Raw genomic sequence first — 25,805 nt, forward strand, 5'->3', positions numbered from 1 at the left:
CATTGAAAGGGGCAAATAAAAGAATCCCTGCTGGCATTTCAGAACTATAATAAAGCTTCAAATGGATGCCTACAGGAATAGAGTTGTTGATTGCCCACTGAAAACATTGGCAATAATTTTTAAATAACTTATTTTCTTTATATTCCTCTCTGCTCTTGTTCTGTGGCCCAGGAATTAATCATACTGTATTTGGAAACTACAAGGAAGAAACTATTCTGATATCTCTTGTATCTTTAGCCTTGTTAAAAATAATAAGAGACAGCATATGCTGCTTTCATTTTAAAAGGGTCTGAACTGTGTCTGTTGTGAACATTATTCAGCAGTCCCTGGAGAAATTTCAGAGTCAGCCAGAATCCCTTCAGGGTCTCCTGTTGCAATACAGTCTATCAGCACTTTCCCAAATAGAAGCCAGTGCCTTTTAAGTACAATCCAGCTTTTAATTGGAGTAGAAATGAACAATGCATCTCTTCTTTTCTGAAAAGAATTGTATTTTTTTTTTAAATTTGTGTTTCACTACAGAGTGACCAGGATACAGTAAAACACTGAGTGAAAAAATCCAGATATAAAACAGACACAGACTGTAAACATCAATGCTGAGATGACAGCTGCATGGTCTAACACACCTTCACTTTGTGCACTAGCAGAACAGGCTGTCTAAGTAAGTTTTTCCCTGTAGCCACGCCAGGATAATGAATTTGTGTTTATTCTCAGGAGATGGTGTTCCGTTTGGATACCCAGAACCTGGAGTCTGGCAGGTTGAAGTGCCCCTTCGATCCCCAGCAGCCATTTGCTTCAGTGATGGCAGGTAAGGAGCCACCAGAGCCAGGTGCTGCCCTCGGACCTGCAATGGCTCTGGGTGAGCCCAGGGGCTCAGCAGATGCCACTGCTGGAGCTCCTCTGGCACTGGTCATGTTTCCATTGTGCTCTCAGAGCTGGGGAAGCCTTCAGGCTGCAGACACCAGAGAGCTGGAAGGCAGCAGTGCAAACAGAGGCATTAGAATGGCAGTGAAGCCTCTGTCAGCTTGGTAGGAAGGCAGTTTCACCCTCACCCAGTCATTGCTCCTTTAAGAGGACAACAAAAAAACCCACATGGACAGAGAGTGTTTGAAGCCCTTGTGGGCCTCTTTCTGCAATTATCAATATGTTCTGCCCTTTGAAGTCTGCTGACATGCACTATTTCCATAAATACGTTTCTGAGGTTTCTATTTACTCGAGCAGCCACTTCTGAAGCCGGGAGCCGGGGAGCAGATAGTGCACTCTGCCTGCTGCGTGCATCGCAGCACTGTGTGGTCTGACATTTGGAATGTCAGCTTGACCTCTGCATTTCAAATCACTATGAGAGCTACTTTTGTCATGGTTTGGTTCATAGCTTTGGACAATTTTCATTTAACTTGTCCGTCGAGCATATGAATACAAGATAAGAGTGAAGCACCATGACGTTTTCATTTGCAGCCAAAGAGCAGTGGTGACAGTGCTTTGAAGTATCGGTCACTCTGTGTTATAAAAAGAATATGACTAATGTTCAGTCTTTATTCTCAGATAATAAGATAGATGATTTGTGATTCTGACCCTACAGATGGGGCAGGACTTCCTTTATTAAAAACAATAGATTAAAGCCTGTGCTTATTCTTCTCAGAGACCCCTAGTCCTCTTTAATGACCGTGAAGTCTATTTTTAAAATGAGGTTCCAGAAACTTTAACTTTTTTTTAAACTTTTTTTTTAATGCAAGCAGTAGAACTCTGTGATTTATTACAGCATTGCCTAATTTCAGTAGCACTGTCATGCTCTGACTGTTCTATTAAATCTTGTGAAATGAAGAGGCTGCTGTCTTTTAGCTAGCTAAGACATGAACTTTGCTGCATAACAATTTTTGAGCGAGATAAAATTAATGATCAGGGTATTCTAGTACTCTTTTTTGACTGTTACTGGTGTCAAGTGCTTCACAATAATGCACAAGAAGCATTGTAAGGAGTTACAGGCCTGACCAGAGAATGTGTTTTGGTCTATCTTTGGATGCTTACCTTATTCCCAAGTGAACTAGGAGAGCAGTATAGCTCATGGGTAAGATGCTGCTCTTGAGCTCAGGTGAGATCATTTCCCATCTCTGCCATTAATGAGCAGAGTAACCTTGGCATGTGACTTCTCTCCATTTACTTTTATTAATGTGCCAAATGGCCGTATAGATTACTTATATCCTTCAGAGAACACTTTTTATTCAGTTACACATTTACGAGCTAAGTCATATCTAACTATATTTTCACTCATATATGTAAGTTAATGCAACTGAGTAATTTTCATTCTTCGTAGAAATAGGTAGTCTAATATTAGATGGCATATCACTTCAAGTAGACTTATAGATAAATTGGAAAAAGTAGTTTTTTGACTGAAAAATCACCTGTTCATCATCCATCCTCACAAATTACCACTCACCAAAACTGTTCAGGTTGCTACAGAAACTTGGAATGAGAGATACCAAATGCTGAGAGAAGTGCTGAAAATGACTTGTCAGCAGAGCCTGAGCAAGGATGGAGAATTTCTGTTGGCCCTTCAGATGTATCGATCACAGAGTGCCTGTCACTTAGCAAACACCAATTACCCTGCCCATCCCTCATTATGACAAATACCTTTCAGAATGCGCGATTGTTTCTTTACAAAGGGAACATGCTGTCTGAAAGATGTGCTTTCCACAACTGTCATGGAAATAATACAGAAGTAACAATAATAATGAGGTAAAAATAAAGATGATAGATCTTTTTTGGACAAATAAAGTGCTTGTGGATCATGGGTTGTGGGTTGGTTTGTTGATTTTTTTTCCCTCCCTTGATCTTATTTTTTTAAGTGCATTTACATCTTTCGCAAATGAAAGCACAAACATCAGAGTTGAATGGTATTTATTCTGCATTCACACTCAACAAAGGCTTCTCTCTGAAAGACCTTGTGAAATGTTTCAACCCAGGAGTATCAGAAAACCTGGATGAAGAACTTTTGGAAGGGGATTTTTATGTATCATATAGCTTTTCGTAAAATTATAATTTATGAACATGAACTTTTTTGTTTTTATGAATAAGAGATTTATTTCTGCAGGTCATCAAACAAAACAAAAAAACCCTCTCCCACAAATAAAGCTTGTTATTTTACAGAAGAAGGAGTATTTAAAAATGCACTATGTGGTAAAAAAGCAAAAAAAAAAGGTTTACAGTGATACTGTTTCTTTGCTTCTTTTTGAAAAGTACTGAGATATGAAGGGAAACAGAAAATACTGTGCATTCCTTAGCATTTTCATTGCCCACAAAAGGGGCAGAAGACCAAATAGTGACTGCAGTTGCAGCAAGCTCAGGGCACTGTGTTACAGATGTAGTGTCCTGGTGAGGCAAATTCTGGCTGCCTTATTTATGCAAAATGTGTCCTTTATTTCAGGGAGAGCACTCTGTGTTAAAATGATGATTTGTGTCTGTAGCCATATTCCTGCCATTAACAGAAATTCCCTGGATTTGTGCCTGAATTAGTCTTTGTGAATTAAGTGTTGGATGGAGATCCTTGCTCCAGGAATGGGCCAGGCTGCAGCATTCCAGTGGGGAAGCATCCATCCCATTTTTCTGTCTCAGGAGCAGCAAAGCCACTGGGGCCATGGCAGTCCTGGGGCACAGGAGTAGCTGGGATGGACAGGTGGCCATGCCCTCACCCTGGCTCCCAGGTGCATGGGACAGGGTGTTCTGATTAAATAGACCTTTATACCCTTAAGAGCCCAATTCCCATTAAAGCCTGGGAAATTTACTTTCCCCGAGTGCCTAAAAGATCTGAAAATTAGGCGTTGACTGCATTATTTCTCAGACATATAGTTACAAATATCACTCTCATTTAAAAGTATATAAATTCACAGAACCGAAAAACCCATTAAAATATGACCCAATAATATTTTAAAGCATTAAATTAGTTTATAGACCAATTAAACACAGGTGTTGTTCACCCAACAAAATGTAAATAGCCTTTTTTTTTTATGCCACAGCTGTAGGAACCCTATTTCTTTTTCATTTGCAGATGAGTATCTTTATGCTGGAACAGCTTCTGATTTCCTTGGCAAAGACACTGCTCTGACACGTTCTCTGGGCCCTTCTCACGACCACCATTACATCAGAACTGACATTTCTGAACATTACTGGCTTACTGGTAAGATCCCAAACATATGCTGTTGTCATTTGCATTGTGCCTGCCTCTGAAGTTAATAGCTCCTTCCTTATATAAATATATGTCCAGTAACTATAAATATAGATATTGTACCATGGAGGCTTTGGATTACATAGGCTTTTTTAAAAAAGCTCAGTGGAACAGAAATGCACTTGAGAAGAGTCACAGAGGTGAAAATGCTAATTAAGGGAAGAGTGGGAGCATAAGACTTAATCATAGTTTCCGTCTTTGATGTGTATATCTGTGTATAATCCTACCACTGAAGTAATATCATGACTGAAATGCTTCTGTATCCAGTCTTGTCAGAATCATGTTTTAAACTGTATTTTCCAATTGTTAGAAGCTGTTCTATATAGCATGTTGAAACAACAGACTAGAAATCCCACATTTTTTGCTAGGAGGTATTTTTCTTTTTTTTTTTTCTTTTTTAGGGGGAAAAATACCCTTTGTTGCTGTGAGGATCATTTTAAAACCACTAAGGGCACACTAAAATAGCTTCCCAAGCAAAACACTTCTTTTTCTTGCCTGTTAAAAAACATTGGGAGCTAGTAAACCCTCTGAAAAACTGGCTGCATTTGCACCCAGCCAGTCTCAAACCACACACAGAGTAACATGGAAAACTTCACTCACAAGCTAACCCTGCTCAATTAAAGCATCCCCCTTTTAGCTGTCAACTGTCCTTAAAGATGTGGCAACATTGGTCCTGGCTCAGGATGCCTGTGTGACTATTATGGGTGCAGTGTAAGGCCAGGGCCTGCTGACCACAGGGTTAAGTTGTCTTCCCAGCAGACACTTCTAAAAAGGATAATTGTGCCTCTTAACTCCTTGAGACCTCAACAAGAGGACATGTTCTTTTTTTTTCTTAATAATTTTTCCCTGTCCCTTCTCTTCATTCTGTATTGTTGCCTTAAATTTCTATCTAGATGCAACTCCATAACTCCAGGATTTCTACTGCGAGATAAGGAGAGAAAGCCACTTAAAAGTCATGTTTACCTTTCCAAATAGGAGATTGAAGAATCTCACTCCGCTGACCTATCCCACTTTCATTTCTTGTGCTGAAAGTCTTTCTTGTCCCACCTCTCCCATCTCATCTCTGATTTCCACACACCTCTTGTGCAGTGCAGAGCAGAAATGGACTGTGATATGGACCATTATGATGGGTCCATCCAGGAGTTAGTTCTCTAATTCTAATTAGCCATGCAACTGCATATCCAGTTTTATCACTGATGGCCTGCAGATGCTCAGCATGGAAAGGTGGCTGGGCAGCTGCTTTCCTAAGGGATGCAGTAATAAGGTAAAAACAAAGGTTTGCTGTGGTTTGGCCCTGAGGAGCATCTGGTGCAATCATTAGTATAGATCCACATTGATGAGCATTACAGGGTTCAGCTGCCAGTCCAAAAGAACTTGTACCTTAAAAATACATTTTCAAACATGTCTTTCTCTTATTATTGTTTCTTCATGAGCAGTTTGAGGCAAGGGAACAGTACAAGAAAACAGAATAAACTATAGGTTTGAGAAATGTTTAAATGTTTTAGTGGGGGGGGAGGTGTCTGCCTTTCCGCTCTCATTTAGATTGATTCGCAGTTTATTCTGTTTTCACTTAAAGCATCTGTATTTGTGAAACTTTTCTAAGGAGAACAGTATATTAATATGTCTGGGTCTGAAAAACAGCTTTAGTGTGCTAGACTGTGAGGTGAAAATTGCCCCACACTATATAAACACTGAAGACCCTATATATTCTATATATCAGGTTTACCTTGTTTCCAGCCATATAAAACCCTACAGCCACAATTCTGTCTAAGACTTCACAAACACAATCCATTCAGTGTTATACTAAGAGGCATAGACATAAACTAGGTGCTTTTAATATTTTGAAACAGTCCTTTTAAGGTTGGAGAAAATTTGAAGTGCAACTTGAAATGACGGCATCATTTTTGCAATAAGCCGTAGGGTGGCCAATGTATTTCTAGTTTATTGTGTAATGTTACCAATTACATACTTCTGTGCTTTCACCCGATATTGGTATAAAGAAAATATTTACTTGATTTCAGATTTAAAACTCCCATCTCATGTAAATCCCCTCTTCTACTGCCCATTTACCAAGCATGTGTTAGACCTCCAGTAAAAGTTGTACATACTTGGATAATTGTACAATTGGAAATAAATTATTACCATGCATGACTCATGTTTTACTTAGGATAAGCATAAAATGTACAGCTTGTTTTTTTCCAGAGGGCCAAGGAAGTTTTGCTATAATGCACCTTAATATTTTTAAAGTTTAGTCTTATTCTGTTTCTGGAAACAAAATTATCCTTCCCTGAGGGAAGGGAGGTAAAGACAAAGCACGAGGGAAAAATGCGTGGGATACCTTCCAGTTCCTTGCAGGGCATCTCTGTCTTGGCTAATTAAGACATGTCCTAATCTCAGTGAGTGAATAGCAGCTCTGCAGAGGGGGAAGGAGGAAGGCAGCTAATCTTTCCCATGACTCAGGCCCACACGTGCTCGTCCTCCCGCAAGGGTGGCACTGGAGCAGAGGGGAGCAGGGCTGGGCCATCTGGGGTTCCCACAGCTGCTCGCTGGAGCTGTCTCACCCAGGGATGAGGCACGTGGGGCTGGTGGCCCCTCTCCGGATGGCAGAGCCACCCACTGGAACCGAGTCTGCCCCGTGCCAGCCCCGTGGGCAGAGAGCGCCCACAGCCCCACACACAGGCACCCAGTGAGCAGCTGCACATTCCTCCCTCCTCCGTAGGAAGGGAAGGCCATAGCTGGAACCAGGGCTTCCTTGAATTGCATTCATCTCTTTTTTTTTTCCTTTTCACTTTTTTCATAGCAATTTAGTCGTCTTTTCCAGGGCAAAGTCTTGGAGGCAGTGAGTTCTTTATATCCTGCGAACTTTGGATGGGATTCAACTCCCTTAGCTCTAAAAGGCAAATGTAGCATCCTGTCTGAGCTCAGTCCTTTTGCTTGCCTCTGTAATTTACTGAGTGAGGTGACACTTCCAGAGGGTGACTCACCCCACCTATTGTAGGAATCTGTCTTAAAATAGGATTATTCATTGTCACTTTGTCCCTCCCTGAGAGAGGACCTGGCTGAGAATGGGTTAGGAGCTTGACTTCTAGGTGGTTTTGCTAAATGAGGCAAGCACTGTCCTTTGTATTCTGTCATGCCATGTATTTCTGGCAGCCCAACTACACAGAGGTGCTGCTTCCCACTGTTTTGGGCTGCTTTTTCATTTCTTTGTGCTCTGGGACAGCCACTGCTTTGTGGTTCTCTTTTTCTGAGCCTAAGTTCTCCATAGTTTGCACTGCTAAAAATCACTGCTGGTTTCAGAAGGGGGTGGTGGCCAGCAGGTCACCAACAGCCACCCCTGCAGTGAAGAACCAACTGTATCAGCTTTTCCCATCAGACCACATAAAAAAAGCTCAAGCAGGACACGTACCATCTATTGCCAGAGCTCATGAAGCCATTAATCCCTGGGCTGGTTACATGCAATCTAACCATGAACTTCATATGTGGGAAGATCTGCTGCTGAAGCAAATAGTGGGGGGGATAGATCTGTCTGTGGGAAAACAGCCATTTAAAATCATCATAATTAGTTTTTTCTCCCAGGAAAAGAATCCAAAAGCCTAATTCACAGTTAGTTTAAATGCACTTTTATATTTTGGATAGATGGGTTAGAAAAGATGAGACAAAAATCTCAATTACAGAACATTACGTGCTTTTGAGGTCATAATCTCTTCCATTTAATTATTTTTACTTCATATCTTTCACAATGTATTTCTGTTCGAATTTAACTTTCAATTTCAGTGTTTTCAGTTGTGATTTAAAATCGTTAAATATTGGTGTCCCTTTAATTAGTTAGTGATTCTTCTAAATGTGTTCCAGGAATTGGTATTGAGACATTTATTTTTGCATTTGGCTTGCCAAGGAAAGCAATGAAGTTTAATCTTCAACCCCCCATACATTCAGTGTTTTGTTCTGTGAATGTGGATTAAGGAAAAAAAAGGATGTGACTTTCAAAAACATGGAACAGAAGAATTTCACAGGTTTCCTCTTAAATGGCTATTTTGCTAACCAAACATTTAAGAAACCATACTAGAAGCATATTTATGTATTTATTCATGCTTAGAGATCTAATCTTCAAAGTAGCCTTACAGGCCCTGAGGGGTAAGGAATATTTTCCTCAAGCTCGTTTTGAAATCCTGACTTAAATTTATAGATCTTGATGCCTGCATCATTTCATGTTTTCTGCTGACACCATTCTCTAGTGACAGAAAGGTTTAAAATGGAAGCAGCACTGTGACTATTTTCACCCATAAATTTACTCTTCTGTCACAAAGGTGCACGCTGAGCATTTAAACACATCCCATTTTGTCTCAGGCCCTTTGTCTCAGACTGCAAACTTTTGAATCAAGGGCTCCCTTTTTCTTCTATGTGTACTGTGGAGTTCATGGTGAAAATTCCTCAAGGCTAATATAAAGTAACAATCATTATGAAAAGGACAAAGGCATGAAAATATATTGAAAGCTGATAATAGTATTCCCCCATATAAACAGTGTGCTGTTTGCTCTGCATTCTTACACCGCCCTCCTTATTGCTTTCTACTGCAGCCTACCTGATACTGGGGGACAAAGGCTGTGTATTTTATTGCTGAAAGAATGTATTTTAGAGTCAAGGGTCTCTTTGCACTGTATTTGTATAGCCACTTCTGTTTAAAGAAAAGCACCATTGATCCAAGTGCCCTCAGAAGAGCTCATCTATTGCTGCACACTGGGGAATGTCTTAAGAACCCCTGCCCCAAGTAGCTGATTCATTTGTGCAAGGCAGGGTTGTTGGCTGCTCTGCTGCAGTCATGGACCCTGGAATTGCTCCAGTTTCTGATTTTAGTGCAAAAGTAAAAGGAAAACAAACAAACAAGAAACCCCAACACTGAAAACAAAAGCCCTCAACTAGTGGGCAGGTAGAGCAGGATGGGAGGCCATGGATGAGGGATCTTGGGAGCAGTGAGGAACATCTTGGCCCTGTAAGCATGCCTGCAAGATGCAGACAGACACCCACGCTTGCCTTGGAGGTGACCAGGAGTAATGCAATGGCCCAGCATGCCACAACAAGGCATTTTGTGCAAAAAGGAGATTTAAATAACCCAAACAAATCATTACATTGATACAGCCAGTCTGTTTCCAAGAACATCCAAGAGCTGGGTCCTTAAGAGAGACCAACCAGTTTTGGAGTTTGCTGTGCTAACTGGGGAATCCTAGCATGGCACTGTGTTGGGTTTGTGTTAGAGCCCTGGTTACTGAGAATTTTAGACTTTTGTGCTGACAAACATTGACCCCCAAGAGACCACTACATTTGACCTCAGGCCATAGAGAAAATTTCCAAAATTAAATGATAAAACTAAGATTATTAGTGTATAGTTTGAATAGAAGTGTGTAATATCACATAGTGAAAAACTTAGAATTTAAAGCTTTAGAAATAGTAATATATATAAAACAAGATAGAAGTTTTAAAGCAGAAGCTAGTCCTTCTTCACCTTCTTCCTGGATTTGGGTGATATTGTATAATTAAATAAAAAGTCCACATTACAAACTACAAGTAGTTAGTTATTGAGCTAAAAAGTGAAAATAATTTAAGTATCATTTCTCAATTAAATAGTTTATCGTTAAAAAGCCTTATAGAGGGAGAGATATGGCTCCATTTTTTAGGTTGTTAAAATGAAGTACTACAGAACTCACAGTTTGTGAGACTATAATATAAAAAAGAACTAATAAACATCTAAATCAAAACAAAAAGTACCATCTCATACATTTAATCCCAACCCTGACAAAAAAAAAAAAGTTAAAAACTCCACAGATTTGGTAGATACAGTCAGTAAGATTGCTGTATCACAGATATGTGGGAAACATTTCTTTGCAAGCTATCTCTAGTAAACAGTAGTATAGTTCTGTACTGATAACTGCTGCCATGAGTTAATTAAATATATTTAAATTCTACCAGGTGATTTCAGAAAATCTACTTAGCTTCATTTTGGAGGAAAAAGCAGTGAGGTAAATCTGTGTAGGCAATACTTTGTACTGGGACTTACTCTATTTCCAAACAAAGAATGATAACCAGTGCTGCATACTTTTGCAAGTGGTAGTAAGATCCACACACAAAAACACTAGCCTGAGAGTAAATACTTCAGACATCATGGTGATTTTCACTTGGAGTTAGTAAGAAAGTTGTTGCTACATATTTATATAATATTTTTATTTCACTTAAAGAGGTAATGTAAATTCAGAGTTTAGCAGCAAGTACTAAGGCTTTTCTTCAAATTTTTAACCCCCTTTTTCTTTTAATTTCCAGGAGCAAAATTCATTGGGACTTTTCCTATCCCAGATACCTATAACCCAGATGATGATAAAATCTACTTCTTTTTTCGAGAAATATCTCAAGATAGTGGCACATCTGACAAGACCATCCTTTCCAGAGTTGGGAGAGTTTGTAAGGTGAGGAGTCTGTCTTTTTGATAAAAATTAAGCAAGTGTTGTTTATTTCTGTGAGAAACGTATTTTCCCCTTTTTTACCCAATGAGCCGCTGTAGTAATTTTTGTGAGCATTGATTATTAATGCCATCAGAAATTTACTTGGCATAAAATAGACTTGATATTGACTGTGCACCTCTTTTAAAAAGCTAATAGGTTTATAAATTATAATCCTGTGTCCAAATAGTAAAGTATTGACCTTCAGTGCAACAATGCTGTTTTATTTCATGAGCTTCCAGTGAGGGTTGATGAGTCAAAGTGAGCACAGTGCCAAGGTATTTGGGATTTTGTGGAAAGTGTCCATTGATGCATGGATGTACAAACCCATTCCTTAGCTTGGCTCTGTACACCATTCCTGGGCGTTGCTGAGAGCTGGGGTCAGTCATTTGTTTCTGCACATTCCTGATAACCCACTAGGGTGAGGGGAGGCTAAGGAAATACGCAGTTTCTGAGATACACCCACATCTGCCTGGAGGTTTCCTCCCTTTGGAAGAAGAGCAATCCTTGACCCATTTACCAGGAGGAATGAGACCCTGAGTCTCCTGCAATGTAAAAAGTTCATTTGGCTGATGCCTGACCTCCTTTGAATGATTACTCCTTCACTTTCCCCTTCATTCTGCTTGAGTTTGGCCTTTATGAAAGATTTGTGCCTCAGTGGTATATACAGACTGAGGCTGTCGTGAACTTCAGTCTTTTTAGAGAAGCATCTCTGTCAAGGGCAGAATGCTCCTCAAAAGATGAGAAGAAAACCACAATTCCTGCCCATGAAGACAGTATTCAGTGTAGTTTGCTGTTTAGCAGCCTGATGGTTTCACTGAGGTCTCTACCCGCAGTAGCAGAAGGGTTTGTAGGCTTCTGTGTCAGATGCACACTCTATCCAGTCCATTGTCCCCTAGAACATTCTGTCCCTCTATTCTGTAGTAACAGAAGCAGTTAGTAGAAGTGCTCCCATCCTGTCTTTGGGCCCTCAGGAATCACTGGTGGAAATCAGGAAAATGGAACTTGAAAGCTGCCTTCATATCAGTAACATAGTAAACATCAGCTTTGAGCAAATGTTTATCTTGTGATAAATTAGATATCAGCAGCACCGCAGAAGTCACACAAGTAGGCACATTTCTATGATTTTGTTCAGAATCATTAACAGACTTGCAATTTCTGAGCAGTGTGATTCTGCTGGCAGTTTCTTGAGAAACTTGAAAATTAGTACATGAACAAAAGTGTTTGTGATTTGCAATAAGATGTGTGTGGGAGAAGGGCACTCATTCAGCTATGGACACACACTGGAAAAAAACAAAGAGTGGACAAGTGTATGGATGTGTAAATCTACAGCTGCTCTGCAGTCCAGCAAACTCCCAGCTCCACCTGAGATTTCAGTGGCCACAGCCATTTCACACTTCTGTCCTTCACCTAAAGTGTTAAGATAACAAAACACTCATTCATAAATCAGTTCTCTAGTAGGTTTTTAGCCAGACGAAAGAATGGATAATCTTTAGCTGGGTATTTCACAGCAGAGTGATTAATGACAGAATGGAAATGCAAACATTTATGATTTGCTGCTAGACATGGCATTTGCTGATTATGAGAGAGCACTTAATGCATTAGGAGAAATTGATAGACAACATTTTCAAGCCAAGGCACATGAGAGTGTATAGTAAACTAAGATATATTGGCTAGAGAAAACCAGCATCCTTTACCTAGAGAAAAAGGGAGATAAGCTATCAGAATAAAAGCAAATTTATTGTAAGGAAATCCTAATGACTGTGTATAATCATACCTCAAATGAGAATGAATTTGTAGACTAATCATGTTAAAAGGAAAAATGTCATGAATTTTATTTTTAGTAGTCAAACCAAAACAATGAAAACTGATAAGCAAGGTGATTATTATTAATGGTTCTACACTGTCTTCTTTATTTACTGAGCACTGGTTGCAGAATTCTTTTGATAATCCAGACTCCTGCTTTTTTATATTTGTCTTAATTACCAACAAATGAAAAAATATATTTCTAATTATTATAATAAAAATAGAATTATTATAGACATTTGATATAAATTAAATATGCAAATAGACTTTGTTCATGGATTGAGATATTTTGGATCTGTGCTGTGGTATGAAACATCTGCTGTGCTTAATTGTCTCTGACATAGGAATAATGCCTTTGATTGCAACAATTGATAACAACAATTTCTAATTGCACTGTCTCATTAATGTGATCTGTACTGCACAGAGTTAAGCCTTTCCTCCTTTCCCTCTTAAGCAGAGAATAACAGCATTTGGGAGGAGCTCAGCAACTTCTGAAGTAGTTTGCTTGGTGTAAACACAGCTTTTTTCTACTAGAACTTGATTGCTCTCTACCTCGCCTTGCCTTAGGGCTCCAGTCCATTAATGCCAGAAACACATGCTGAAATTAGAACAGGCTTTGTTTTTAGAAAGGAGCTCAGTCAATGCAGCCTATTCTTTGGCTAATTTCCAAGGGTTCAACAATACGATCTCTCAGTGATCCCCTCCCTTAGGGGAAATCTCAGGAAAGAATTCCCCTTTCCCAGCTACTTTCAGAGCCAGAAGACTGCAGTGCTCTTGCTGGCAGCTCCTTGCCCAGAGTGCAGCAGCTGTCCCTCGTCCTGCTCAGCAGAGCACCTGCCCCCAGTGCCCTGCAGCCTGTGCTGCAGCTCTGCTCAGCCCCACTCAGCGCTGCATCATCTCTGCTGTGTCACTGGCCCTGGGGAGGAGCTGCTTTCAGCAGCCACTTTCAGAGCCAGTTGTGTCATTTGTCATGGCAAATGGCATTTCCTGTTTTTGGTTTGAGCAAGGCAGTGAAAGTATCATTGCCTTATCTGCAGTACCTGATCCAATTTCTGGTGCGTTCATACTTACATAAATTGCAATATTTGGGGTTATTGGTTTTTTTTTTTTCATATGAGGCCACAACCAAAAATAAAAATAACTATTTTAGCCAGCAAAATTTATTTATTTTTTAAAATGCATGCAGTTAGACATATGTATATTAATTGATCACACAAACCTTAACTTCTTAAGAGCATGGATCCACTTATTCCTATTTCTGTAAACACAGGCATAAGATTTTACAGCTACATTGTCTTCAAGCCCACAATCCTGAACCACTTTGCCTCAGATGAAGACAGTACAGAGTCATTACACATTGAGGAAGATTTTGAAAAAAAATACAATTTCAGCGTCCATACACTGTGTCGTATGCAGTCCAGTAGCAAGTCAGCTTCATTTTTGTACATATTCACTGCTAAATGATGGTAGAATTCTAATTCTATTTATTGACAGCCTTGTATATGTACAAGTATAGCCCTAGAAAAAAAACAGTTTTCCCTCCTATTTTCCCCACTCAAATAAAGGGAGAAATAGAAATCTAACATAGAGGAGTCACAGAAAAAGTTTTGAAGAGGGAGGAAAGTTGTTGGACCTTTGTTTGTTTGTTATCTATATAGAAACACATCTTTTCATAGTTACAACCTCATCCTATTGGAATGAAGTGGAAATTAGCCAAAAGCAGTAGTCTCTCTGCTGCAGTATGAAAATCCTGTTTATTATTACAGCGGTTTGCGTTCGCTGTGTTACAAGCTTCTCTTTAATGGTTTTGGTGATGTATTGCAAAAGTTAAAGCTTGCAGTCTTAGAGGCTGGTTTCCGAGACCTCAACTGCCAAGAAATCAGACTTCAGCCCCTGATGTTTTCCCATATTTCCCCAAGTGTTTGGTATCCAGAAGCAGCCTTTGTTCTAGCGGGAACAAGTGAGCTCTTTGTCTTTTTTTTTTCTTTTTTTCCCCTTTTTTCTTTTTTTAAATACCGTTCCACCCCTATATATACCAAGCTGTACCTGGGGAAAAGCATACTGCAATTAGGCACAGCCCCCTTGGTTAAACTGTACTTTCTAAGCACACTGGAATGTAATCATTTTAAGAGCTCTTGAGTCAAGGGCCCTGGACACACCCTGCATTCCACCTTTGGGTAATGTAATTTATTTCCAAAGCCATGAACATCAGCAGAGTTCAAGGCTGTGACCTTGCCTCCTGTCTGGTGCTTAGAGCAATTTGTATTCCCAGAGTGGCAGGACGGAGCTATTCCTCTGTGGCTCCAAGTCCAGACTCTCCACGGGCTTTGCCACAGGGCTGCTGGTGTGTGTAAGTTAAGTTTTTCTTGTCTTGAATATAGTCTAGCCATGCCTTTACTGTGACTGGGGATAACTGGCTCATGGTCATTGTTGGTATTTCTGTGTTGTGTGGATAATTGATCTCTCCCCAAAGCCCTTGGAGCTGTCCTGGCAGTGTCCTGCTTTCCCGTTCAGCTGCACCAGCCGGGTCCCGGAAGCCAAATAGCCACGTTCACACGTTCTCAGCAGGGCCCATTGATCTGGGCTCACAGCCATGCTCCTGCAGCCATCCTGCTTCCAGTTCTGGAGGCAACTCATTCCAGACGAGATTTAACTTCCTGTGTGTTACATGCTTACATACCTTCTTTGTCGCCGTAATACTGCCTACCCACGACTCCAGCCATGGGAAATATTTTTTTTCTTGATTTCTCAATAATAATGATTAAGAACTCTCTGAAAAAACCGTCCCTTGGACAACCTTGGCCCTTATTTGCCTACCGAGTGTCCTTGCAGCCGTGAGTCCTTTGGCAACCAACTCCTCTTGGACTTCCAAATATGGTATTTGCACATTATGTGCCATTTGAAAGTTTTCAAATTATGTAGAAAAGCAGATGCTCATCATGATGATTTCATTTTTACAGGCTGATGTGTTGGAGATTGTCCAGTTCCATAGAGTATCTGCTTCTAACTGTGATGGATTAAGAGATATAACATCAGGCTTTGTCAGGTCTTTTGGTCCAACTTTTCTTATTGGCAAGGGTTATATAAGTATAGGAAGTTGCATAAATTTCTGTCCCTCATGGGTGTGTTTCAATAATTGGTGTTTTGAAAGGGGAAATCATGATTTACAGATGAGGCAAAAATATGTTAGATATGCTTATATGTAAAGAGGTGTAACTAAATTTTACTAAGCCTCAGGGAAAGTGAGAAATAAGTTGCAGTGTCAAGATAGATCTTTAAAAACTGGATTATGGAATTGCAGCTGCACAACCTCCAAAGCAAATTTTGGAAGCCATCCTAGTTGCCAGAGAGACATTGCATAAGATACTGCCAGTACACCTTGGCTCAGAAGTGGAAACCTCTAGAGTTAATTGAAGTTCCTATGGCTAATCCCAAATCCCTGACTTGTGAGTGCTTTGGCTCAGATGTTCAAATATCTGTAAGGGTACAAATAATGACTTTCTGATTTTTAAGTTTTCCTCACATGATTGCATTATCTTCCTATCTTTTTTTTTTCCCTGTCAGTACATTTACTATAAAAATGTACCATAGTTTACAGCTTTGCTATTGTTGATTGAGTACAGTGTTGTAAATGCAGATGTTTCAGGATTCCAGATTCTAAAGGACTCTTTAAGATGATGACCAACCTTTGTGCTTTGGTCTCATGCCCTTCCCAGCTCTCAGCCTGTGGTTATCCATGCTGAGTCACAATATCAAATGCAAGTGACTTCAGGCACTTGTATATGTCCAAGTGAAGAAACTAATTATCAGGAATTCCTGGTTTTATTCTTTTATTTGTCCCAAGCCATCCTGGTCTTTACCTGAGCCTGTTAGTTTCTGGATTTGGGGGATTTTTTCATGGTATGTTTAGTAACAGTCCAGAATTTTTTTTTTTTTTTTGCTGTCTTGTTAGGTTTTCCAGTCTGGATCCCATCTAAAGATAATTTGGACGAAACTTCTGGGTGTGATGTTTAAATATTTTCAAAAATAAAAATTAACATTTTCCATGGTGAACCAAACAGTTATGCATTGTCAGTGTACTTTCTCAATAAAAACAAGACTGATTGATGAGCAGAAACTAGAGAGTCCCCCAACTCATTGTCAGATGGGAACTGCAGACACAGAGAAGTTACTTCCCCAAGTTTTCTTGATGTATCCATAGGAGAGCAAAGTTGTGAAGTCTCATTTGCCTTCTTTCTCTTGCTTATAATTCAAGTACTATTATAAATTATTATAATTTATAATAATATTACGTAATTATTATAATTATAATAACTTATATAATCTCATTATTATAACTTATAATTCAAGTGTGCTTTTATTCTTTCTCAAGTCACGCTCCATGTGTAGCTTGATGTTTTCACCTGCAGCCTGATGAAATCACGGGAGGAATCTTCATCTACATTCATATGGTTTTGACAAGAAATTTTGCACCTGAATTCCTGAAGGAGCAATTTAACTTTCCTGTGTTAGGTTGGTACCTAACAGAGTTGAGTGGGGACAGAATATGTAAAGTAAAACAGAATAATTATAGAAAGATCTGTGAACCTGAAGACAGAAGTTGAAAGGATGCAGTTGGCTGTTCCTCCACTTACAGAGTCAGCCACAAGGTTGGAGGTTTTTACCTCCATAATATAAGGCTTTGCTTCAGGGGATGCCATTTGTTTCTGGTAGCTTTGTCACATAGCTCAGCTTCAATAAGAGAAAGGCTCCAGGGCCTTTTGCAGTTTCAGCACTTTTCCTCTCTGTTCCCAACATTTCCTTTTATTCAGGCCAGGAATTCTCTTTGGGTAGTCCTTTTGCACATCTTGCCACTGGCTGTAATTAATAACCTGCTTCTAGAAATTCCACTCATTGTCTTTTTTCTTTTTTCTTCCCCCCTTTTTTTTTTCTTCCTTTTAGAGGCTGTTCAGGATAATTACTGTCTTTAAAGTTTTATGAATCACAGTGTTTGACATCTTTGATGTAGACTGATTTTTCAGATAACTGCACTTTTTGTTCTAATGTTCAATTTGTCACTGTTACTTACAAGCAAATAAGAGATTTAAATCCCCAAAGATGCAGATGTTCTTTAGTTTTGTTGCCATCTGTTTTCCTGCCTACTGGACTCCAAGACCAACATTTGTTCATTTTAATGAAGCTATATTTATATAGTATACAAGATACAACAGAATAGGAAATAGATACAACAGAAAGCCTTTAATATAAGTTGATTTTTAAATAATTTGACCATAGAGCAGTTTCTTTTCTGATGGCTTTTATTCTCATGTGAACTTCTCTTTAGCTAGATGGTTTGAAAAATCTTAATCTGCAGTTAAATTGTTTTGCTTAATTGCACATAAATTGCAGATCAGAAAACTGAAATTTCCTTGGAAGATTCCCAAGAGAGGTGCATGACATGACCTTAAATTACTTCACAAAATTTACACTGTGCCATTTAGGCAGCAGTCTTCCTGAATGTCAGAAAGCCGTACAATTACCTATGCTCATGGAAGCAGGAGATCTGATATTTGAATTCTCAATGTAATTTGGTAGAAACCTGATTTCTCACTCCAACAAATTGTTTTTTGCAACCAGCTCAATGAAAAGGGATGAAATTTTAGGATTTCTGTAAATAAGAGTCTGCCTGATTTATTAAAGTCCTATTGTATTACTTCCCCATTTATCTAAGTAATTTGTAGTTACAATTATTTGTGATATTTTGGGATAGTATTTCCCCAACAGGTGACAGGTTGAACAACCCTCCTTCTACTTGGCAATTATCTACAATTCTAACTCAGGCAAGCACAAGTAACCAAGATTTTGCAGGCACTTCTTTCTGTTAAAAAGAAGGTATTTCAGGCAGAAGTGTTGGTATTTGTTACAGCTTGTGAGATTACAAAGCAGTAAGTGCTAATTAAAGCTTTATTTATATTCAAAATGAAATATGCAGTCCCTAAGTGCCTTCATCTGTCCGGTAACAAAGTTTATAGTAAACACAGCTAATCCGGTGTGCTTAGAAGTGATATTTTGGGAGATAAGATTTCAGATACTCAAGGCTGGTTGGCTGTTAAAAGATTAGCCGTATTTTTGGAATGAAAGGTTTGTTCTGCTGCCTTCCCCTTCTCTCAGCACTTAAATTTATCTTGTCTTCTTGACCAATCTCCCTGAAATATTTGGAGTTCTTTGTATTCAGACCATATCTCTTGTCAAAAATAATTTCAGTTAATTACTCAAACAGGCTTGAGGCAAATCTTTACTTGGTATAAATCAGCTGAATGGGCTTCTTAGGAGCCTATGACGTTGTGTTTAATCCTAACTTCTGTCCACTTGTGCACTAACTGGACTTTGCTTTGGTGATTTTCCCTCTTCCATGCATTTCTTCTAATCCACTGAGTACCCAGCCTGTGCATCCTGCTGTGTTTATGTCGTGCCCTACAGCCAGCTCACAGCATTTGAGCACATCAGTGATTCATTCCAGACTTCTACTACTAAATAATCTCTTTGGCAAAAGAGGCTGTCTTCTTTCTGTAGCAGCCCAGTCCCAAAAATAACTTGGGCCAGCATTTCCTTTGTGCGGCCTCTCAGAGGCCAGTAATCAGGAATGATGAGGGTCCAAGGAATCTCCACCAGAGTGGGCAGATACAATGCAAAGTGAGTGAGTACACATCCAAATATAGGTCTGAAGGAAGGGAGAAAACTGCATGTTCTCCAGCACCTGAAGCCTCAAGATGGGTTAAAGGCTGACCTAATATGCACCAAAAAATAGTATGAGGAAGGAAGGGATGCCTTTACTTAAAAAAATAGACATTTGCAGAGCTTAGTAAGATAAATTCTACTTGAGACTCGAGGAGCAAAGACATACCTAGACTATTTATAGCTTCTGAACCTCCTTAGTCTGAGCTGAACTAATTCTGTATGTAGATAAAATCATCATAGCCTTTGTCAGTTCCTGCACTCTCTCAGTCAATCTCCATGAATCCTGGGCATGTTGTAGGAAAGGAAAGGCACCATATTAAACAGAGATGACATATAGAATTGAGCAGTACTATATGTCTACTGATCCAAAAAATCCCCCAAAACCACAAGCAAAAATATCTTCATAGTAAAATGTGCTTTTTATTTCACTCAGCCATGGTAGTAGGAAGAACCATGTTGAAGGATATGTCAGCATATTATATGTGCAGCTGTCTCAATCAGTGAAAGGTCTTTTCAGTGTTTCTGCAGCATAAATTTGTCATTCTCTGGCTTCAGAAGGACTTGGTAGCTCTTGGAATGCTGACTGGTCACTGAATCCCCTTTGCTCCATTGTAAAGTGCACAGTGTTACTTTGGCAGCTTTTGGATATGTAAAGCACACCAAGTGGAATGTCTGTTCTAATGCCTCTTAAATTCAAATAACATGGTTAACATCATGTCCTGGCTTGAGAGCAAACAAATATAGATACATCTTAAATCCAAATATTTTATACTTTAATGCACATAGCACTTGCTAAGATTGCTTCCTTTGAGCACAATGTTTGGTTCACACTGCTCTCTAGCAACTCGTTGGAGCTAATGATACATTTAAAATAAGCATTTGTGAAAATGCTGTGGTGGGTCACAAGTTAAGGTTGGTAAAACACAAATACATATCTTCCCATCTCTTGCAGAAGCTGAATGCTGCAGTGACAGGAGTAGGAACTAGGCAAGGGTCCTTCTTCTCTTCCAGCCCCATCACTTGCTCCATGCTTTCTTCCTGTTCTCAGATTTTAGTCAGGTAGTTAGAGACATCTCTTCTCCTGTGATGGTGCTCTGCATTCACCAGAAATCAAAGTGAAAGCCCTGCAATGTGAGATTTGCTTAGCTAATCTGAATTGCCAGAGGAAGGAAAACCTTAACACTCCTTGCTTTGTTGCATCTTTGTAGTTGTTTGGTTTCAGCTGCAGCACAAAGTCTGTTTGCTCTGCCTTTGAACAGAACACACACATGCAGAGGTTTTTTTTGCTTCAGGCTGCTAATTTTGACACCTTTGTAATAAATCTGTTGGGTAGATGCAAAGCTTCAGGCTTGGCAGAACCTCAGGAAATCAAGAGAGGAGGCAGCAATTCTTGTAAGAGCAGGAGTTCCAAAGGCCATACATTAACAGGAATCATTTCCAACTGAGCTAATCTATTTGAAAGTAGCAGGTACATGAAAAGGAAAAGCAGTTAGAGTGCATTACCAGAGAAGTGTTACTCCTTGTGAAGTGATTTCAGCACTTAAAACCATCTTTCTGAATGCCTGTAGTATGATACAGCCCTGAAGGGCCAAATACAAATGTGGTGATGACATGTAATTCCCACCCCTCAGTATTTCCTACTCTGGCTGGTTCTGTGCCTTCAGATTGCAAAGTGAATTAACAAAAAAGTGATTTCTCCTTATGAATCTGAAGGGGCTGAATATTTATTGCTAAATTCGTGGTCCTTAAACTTACAGCACAGACCCCTTAAGCTTCAGAGTTCATAACTGAGGGGAGGAGGCACCTTCCTGGAATCATTGAGAACCTACAGCTGGGAGACTACAGCTGGTGATGACATTCTTTCAAGTGTTTCAATTCTTGGTTCCTGCTGGTATATCATTACCCTTACCATTTTTAGGATAAAGAGTTCTGGGGGCCAAATAGCTTTGCAGAACCTAAATAGTTCTGCTGCTTGGAACCACCAGGGTCCTTCATGTACTCCATGGAAGAAGTACATGAGCAAACTCCCAATTTGGGTTCTTAAAATTTAAATCTTCTAAAATCTACTATCCATACACCTCTGCTGATCCAAGTCAGTAGAAGGTCACTTACCCCTCAGAGACGTAATTCCAGTTTCAAGAGATCATTTATAGATTATTTCTTTCTCCAGTGGCTAATTGAAATTTGGGCAAGCGTGCTTATGTTTTGGAAACCCATAGTAAAATAAATGAAAAAAATCCGTGTTGCAGGAAGACAGACTGATATTCCTGTAACAATGATTATCAGAATAATATGACTTTGGTTTTGTCTGGAATGCATTTTTCTCTATACTGTGTACACAAAAAAAAAAAACCCAGTCCTGTATTTGCATTGTAAGCTGTTGATGAATATAGTTTTCATTTTTCTTTTGCAAAATCTATCAAAAATATTCTGTTCTGTTATTTGGTTTGCAAAGAATTTTGAAGAATAACTAATTATAAAAATTAGCCTCACAGAGAGCAGGAAGTCATGTGATATGGGTATTCCAGTTAAAAACCTGGGGAAGGAACTTCGCAATCAGTTTTGGGTATAATGAGAAAATTTGAATTGCCCTCTCTCTGAAGGGCAGTATCTTCTGCAGTTACTGATAAGTAACTGCAGAAGATACTTAGACAAAGGCTCTCCTACACTTCTAGGAAAAAGAAAATGAAAAAAAAAGATTTTTATGTTGTTGTTGGAGTTAACTGTGGAATCAGAGGATGCCAGTCCATACTGTGCTGTCATGTGTTAAAGCCCTTACTTTTTTAATATTCCAGAATTTCATTTTATTTTTGTTAGAATGATATGGGAGGCCAAAGAAGCCTAATAAACAAGTGGACAACTTTTCTGAAAGCCAGGCTTGTGTGTTCCATACCTGGTCCTGAAGGGACAGACACACATTTCGATGAGCTGCGTAAGTTGATTTCTCTTTAATGTTTATTTTGACATTAGTAATACCTGCTTTTGTTGGAATTTTTCCCCCTCTGGTTTATAGAAGCAGTATGTCTTGTTTTGATTTGAATCTTCTTCCAAACAGGGCTAGTAATACCTCTGACTTTGATCAGAAGTCCCTAGTTATAGCTAATACTGATCTGATCAGAATTACAGTCTTTTTCCCTTTCCCTCAAAAGCTGGAAAGTAAAAATCTGATTTGACATAAAACCCACACTATCTGCAAATGAACACATTTCAGAATATTGCTACAAATTCACACGGCAGAAACTAAAATTCCAACAAAAATATAACCTGGTTATATTTTTACGAATTTCCTAGTTACAGATGGTTAATGTAGAAATAGTCAGTGGATGTTTAACTAAAAAATTTAAATCCCCAAATATATTTTTCTCATTGCAGAAGATATATTCTTACTTTCTACAAGAGATGAGAGAAACCCTCTTGTTTATGGAGTCTTCACTACAACAAGGTATGTGTTGGGATTGTATTTGCCTCTGAAAACAAATGATGAAGATCTTACTCAGAACTTTTATACTTTTGTATATTCTCAGGTCTTCTAGACTAGATCCTCATTCCTGAGAGTAGGAACTGCTGGAATTTGGTGTCCAGTGTCAGGATTGTAGTCATTGAGGACAATATTTTTCAGTACTGGAAATAATAAATTGTGTCTAACTTAATTTGTTTGTGTGCCTATCTTTTGAGAGTGATTATAAAAAGTAATGTAATTGTAACAATCCGAAGCAAACTAGATTATTTCAGCTTCATCCAGTGAATTTGTAAATTTCTATAATATTTATTGAGCAACCAATAGTTACAATTTTAGGCAAATGATTGTTGTGAAGCCTCATTTCTGTAAGCAACACTGACATTGCTATTTCTTAGTATCAAAATTATTCTCTAAACTGATAGTTGAATGATTTTATAGTTCAGAGTTAATGAAAGGATAACCCAGCTTTATCTTAGGAGGTTGCACTAATTAATTAATGATCTTTCAGATCAATAGTGAGGTGCTCTCTATAAAAAGTCAGAAAGAAAATTAAAAATTCTTTCTTTTGTATCCAGAACTTTTGAATTCAGTGTAAATAATGACTAGCCAAATGCTGAAGAGTATGAGTACAATGAGGAATTGCCAAGACACTCCTTAATTCAGAAGCAGTAACCACAGTAGCTGTCTAGAATATATAACCACAAAAAATACTCTAAAACTGAAGTAAATATTGCACAATAAGTGAAATGGTCTGTCAAGCAACTAAAGTACATGCTACTCAGCAACTTGGCATGGTGTTCTTTGGAAAACTGAACTGTTTTAGATTTTTTTAGACAAATACATTTTTAAAAGGGAAAATGCATGAAAATTCAATAAGTGTTTATTTTTATATCTTGTTTTTTTGGTCTTTCCAATGCAACTTTTAATTCTCAGGGACCTCACCTATATCACTACTATATGGGGTTCTAGATGTGAACACAATGTAAATGAATATCCTTCACTGGATAAAATTCTAATTAAAATAGTATGTAAAAATAAAGCTAGTAAATGATAGCTGGAGACTGTCAGTCACTAGAAGAAAAAAAACTCTATCAAGTAGTCCCAAAGGCCAAACTAGGTTTCAACCGAGCAAAGCTTAAAACTGTAACAATGATGCCTTAAGTTCTAGCTTTCATATTTTCCAGATTCTGTACTGCTTTAATATATAACTCTGAACTTCATATAAAGTGTTAGCAACTTCTTTTCACAGTTCAGTTATACAAAAAGAATAATTTTCCAGCCTGAGAACTAGGGACAGCATTGCAGCTTCAGGTCCAAAAAGGATAAACAGCAGGGAATTGAGGAGAGCAATCTGTGAGGATTGAACTGCATAAGCTAAAGCTGTAATGGGACAATTAATCCCAGTATGTAAATGGACCAAAATTTATAAAAGTGAGAAGACTTGTGACTGGTCCATCTTGGGTAGAGCCCCAGCTAGGCTCTTGCACTGCCCAAGATGTATCCTTTGAAGACCTTTTAATAAATACCTACTTTATTCCTTTAACACTGTCTAGCCTCTGTTCCAGGTCAGCCTCTCTAGGCATCAACAACAGTGGCATTAAATGTCTGTAGTTAGCAGACCCCTGTGCACATTGATGTTCAGCAGCACATCAGCCTCCCAGTGTCAGATTGATAAGTAATAAATAACTTTTAATAAATACCTACTTTTAATAAATACCTACTTTATTCCTTTAACACTGTCTAGCCTCTGTTCCAGGTCAGCCTCTCTAGGCATCAACAACAGTGGCATTAAATGTCTGTAGTTACAGACCCCTGTGCACATTCATGTTCAGCAGCACATCAGCTGCCAGGTGTGGGGTTGATCCCAGCCCCATTGGGGGCTCCCTGGCTGAGATCCCGGGGGTGTTTGCAGCCTGCCCACGTTAAATGAGTGCCCTTACAACCCCTCAGGTTTTCCTGTAATCATGGAATCCTAGAATCACAGAATCCACTGAGGTGGAAGAGACCCATTTGGATGATGGAGTTCAACTCCTGGGCCTGTGCAAGACACCGAGGAGTCGTGGGATGTACATGGGAACATTGTCCAGAGCCTCTTCCAGTGCCCCACCACCCTCTGGGTGAATAACCTTTTCCTGATACCCAGCCTAAACCTCTCCTGACTCAGTTTCACCCTTCTTCCCGTTGCAGCTCGGTGTTCAAGGGCTCTGCAGTGTGTGTGTACAGCATGGCCGAGATCAGGGCCGTGTTCAATGGCCCCTACGCGCACAAGGAGAGCGCCGATCACCGCTGGGTGCAGTACGAGGGCCGCATCCCCTACCCCAGGCCTGGCACAGTGAGTCTCTCCTTAATTACACACTCTGCTTCTACTCAAAAAGCAATCATGCTTCACACCCGTCCCTCCCCAGGCTGGTAATTTGTATTTTCTGCTCAGGATGTTTCAAATTATCCTCTCAACTCTTCCCCCTCTGTTGATAGCTCAGACTTCTACCTACACTGTAAGTATATGAATATACATTTTTCCATGTCTCTGAGATAACACTGTGTCCAGACTGTTTCCTGATTGTCTCTCATATTGTGGTCTCCCACTGTACAGCTATATTTCTGTCTGTTGGGATCACCTCTAAGGCATCAATGCTTCATAAAAAGCCAAAAGTATTTCTTTATATAGTTATCACAGGTTTTTTATCTGTATTTCTGTTACCTTCATGTCTGCTAAAATCATTGTGATAGTGTCACTAATTCTGTTGTGTCTATTTGTGCATATGTTGTGTTTTAAAGTAAAATAAGGAGCTAACTGCTGGACATGTTATGTGATAAAAAGTAAGTGACAGGAAGAAAAGAGAAATTTGGTATCTGGAAATACTTTTAACCCCAGTCTCTCAGTTGTAGCAGTTAAAAGCAAGGAAGAAAACTGAAAAACTCATTAAAGTTTTCTTTTCCCACTTCTGTCACAGTATTAAATTTCGAAAGCACAGGCCGACATTACAGATGAGGAAGAAATGGTATTTTCAAAAAACACTTCAACTTTAAAAACATCATCACAACTTTAGGCAACTCTTTGTACATAAAACAGTAAAAGAGCAACAATTTTATCTGGAATAGCTCTTCGTCCTCT

At 39.1% G+C, this 25,805-nt stretch overlaps 1 protein-coding gene across 2 annotated transcripts in view; it reads left to right on the forward strand.

The window, feature by feature from the left end:
- The window catches only part of SEMA3D (semaphorin 3D), a 140,460-nt gene that overhangs the window by 83,167 nt on the left and 31,488 nt on the right, over positions 1-25,805 (forward strand). Inside the window, exons 6-11 of one of the 2 annotated variants that reach the window (XM_058022757.1) lie at positions 712-805; positions 4,040-4,168; positions 10,532-10,674; positions 22,048-22,162; positions 22,603-22,672; positions 24,878-25,022. In XM_058022757.1, coding sequence (XP_057878740.1) covers positions 712-805; positions 4,040-4,168; positions 10,532-10,674; positions 22,048-22,162; positions 22,603-22,672; positions 24,878-25,022 — 696 coding nt within the window. The remainder of the gene's footprint in view (positions 1-711; positions 806-4,039; positions 4,169-10,531; positions 10,675-22,047; positions 22,163-22,602; positions 22,673-24,877; positions 25,023-25,805) is intronic. The other variant, XM_058022758.1, reaches the window with a different exon arrangement.

The sequence above is a fragment of the Melospiza georgiana genome, chromosome 4, assembly GCF_028018845.1.
Source record: "Melospiza georgiana isolate bMelGeo1 chromosome 4, bMelGeo1.pri, whole genome shotgun sequence".
In the NCBI taxonomy this organism is placed as follows: Eukaryota; Metazoa; Chordata; class Aves; order Passeriformes; family Passerellidae; genus Melospiza; species Melospiza georgiana.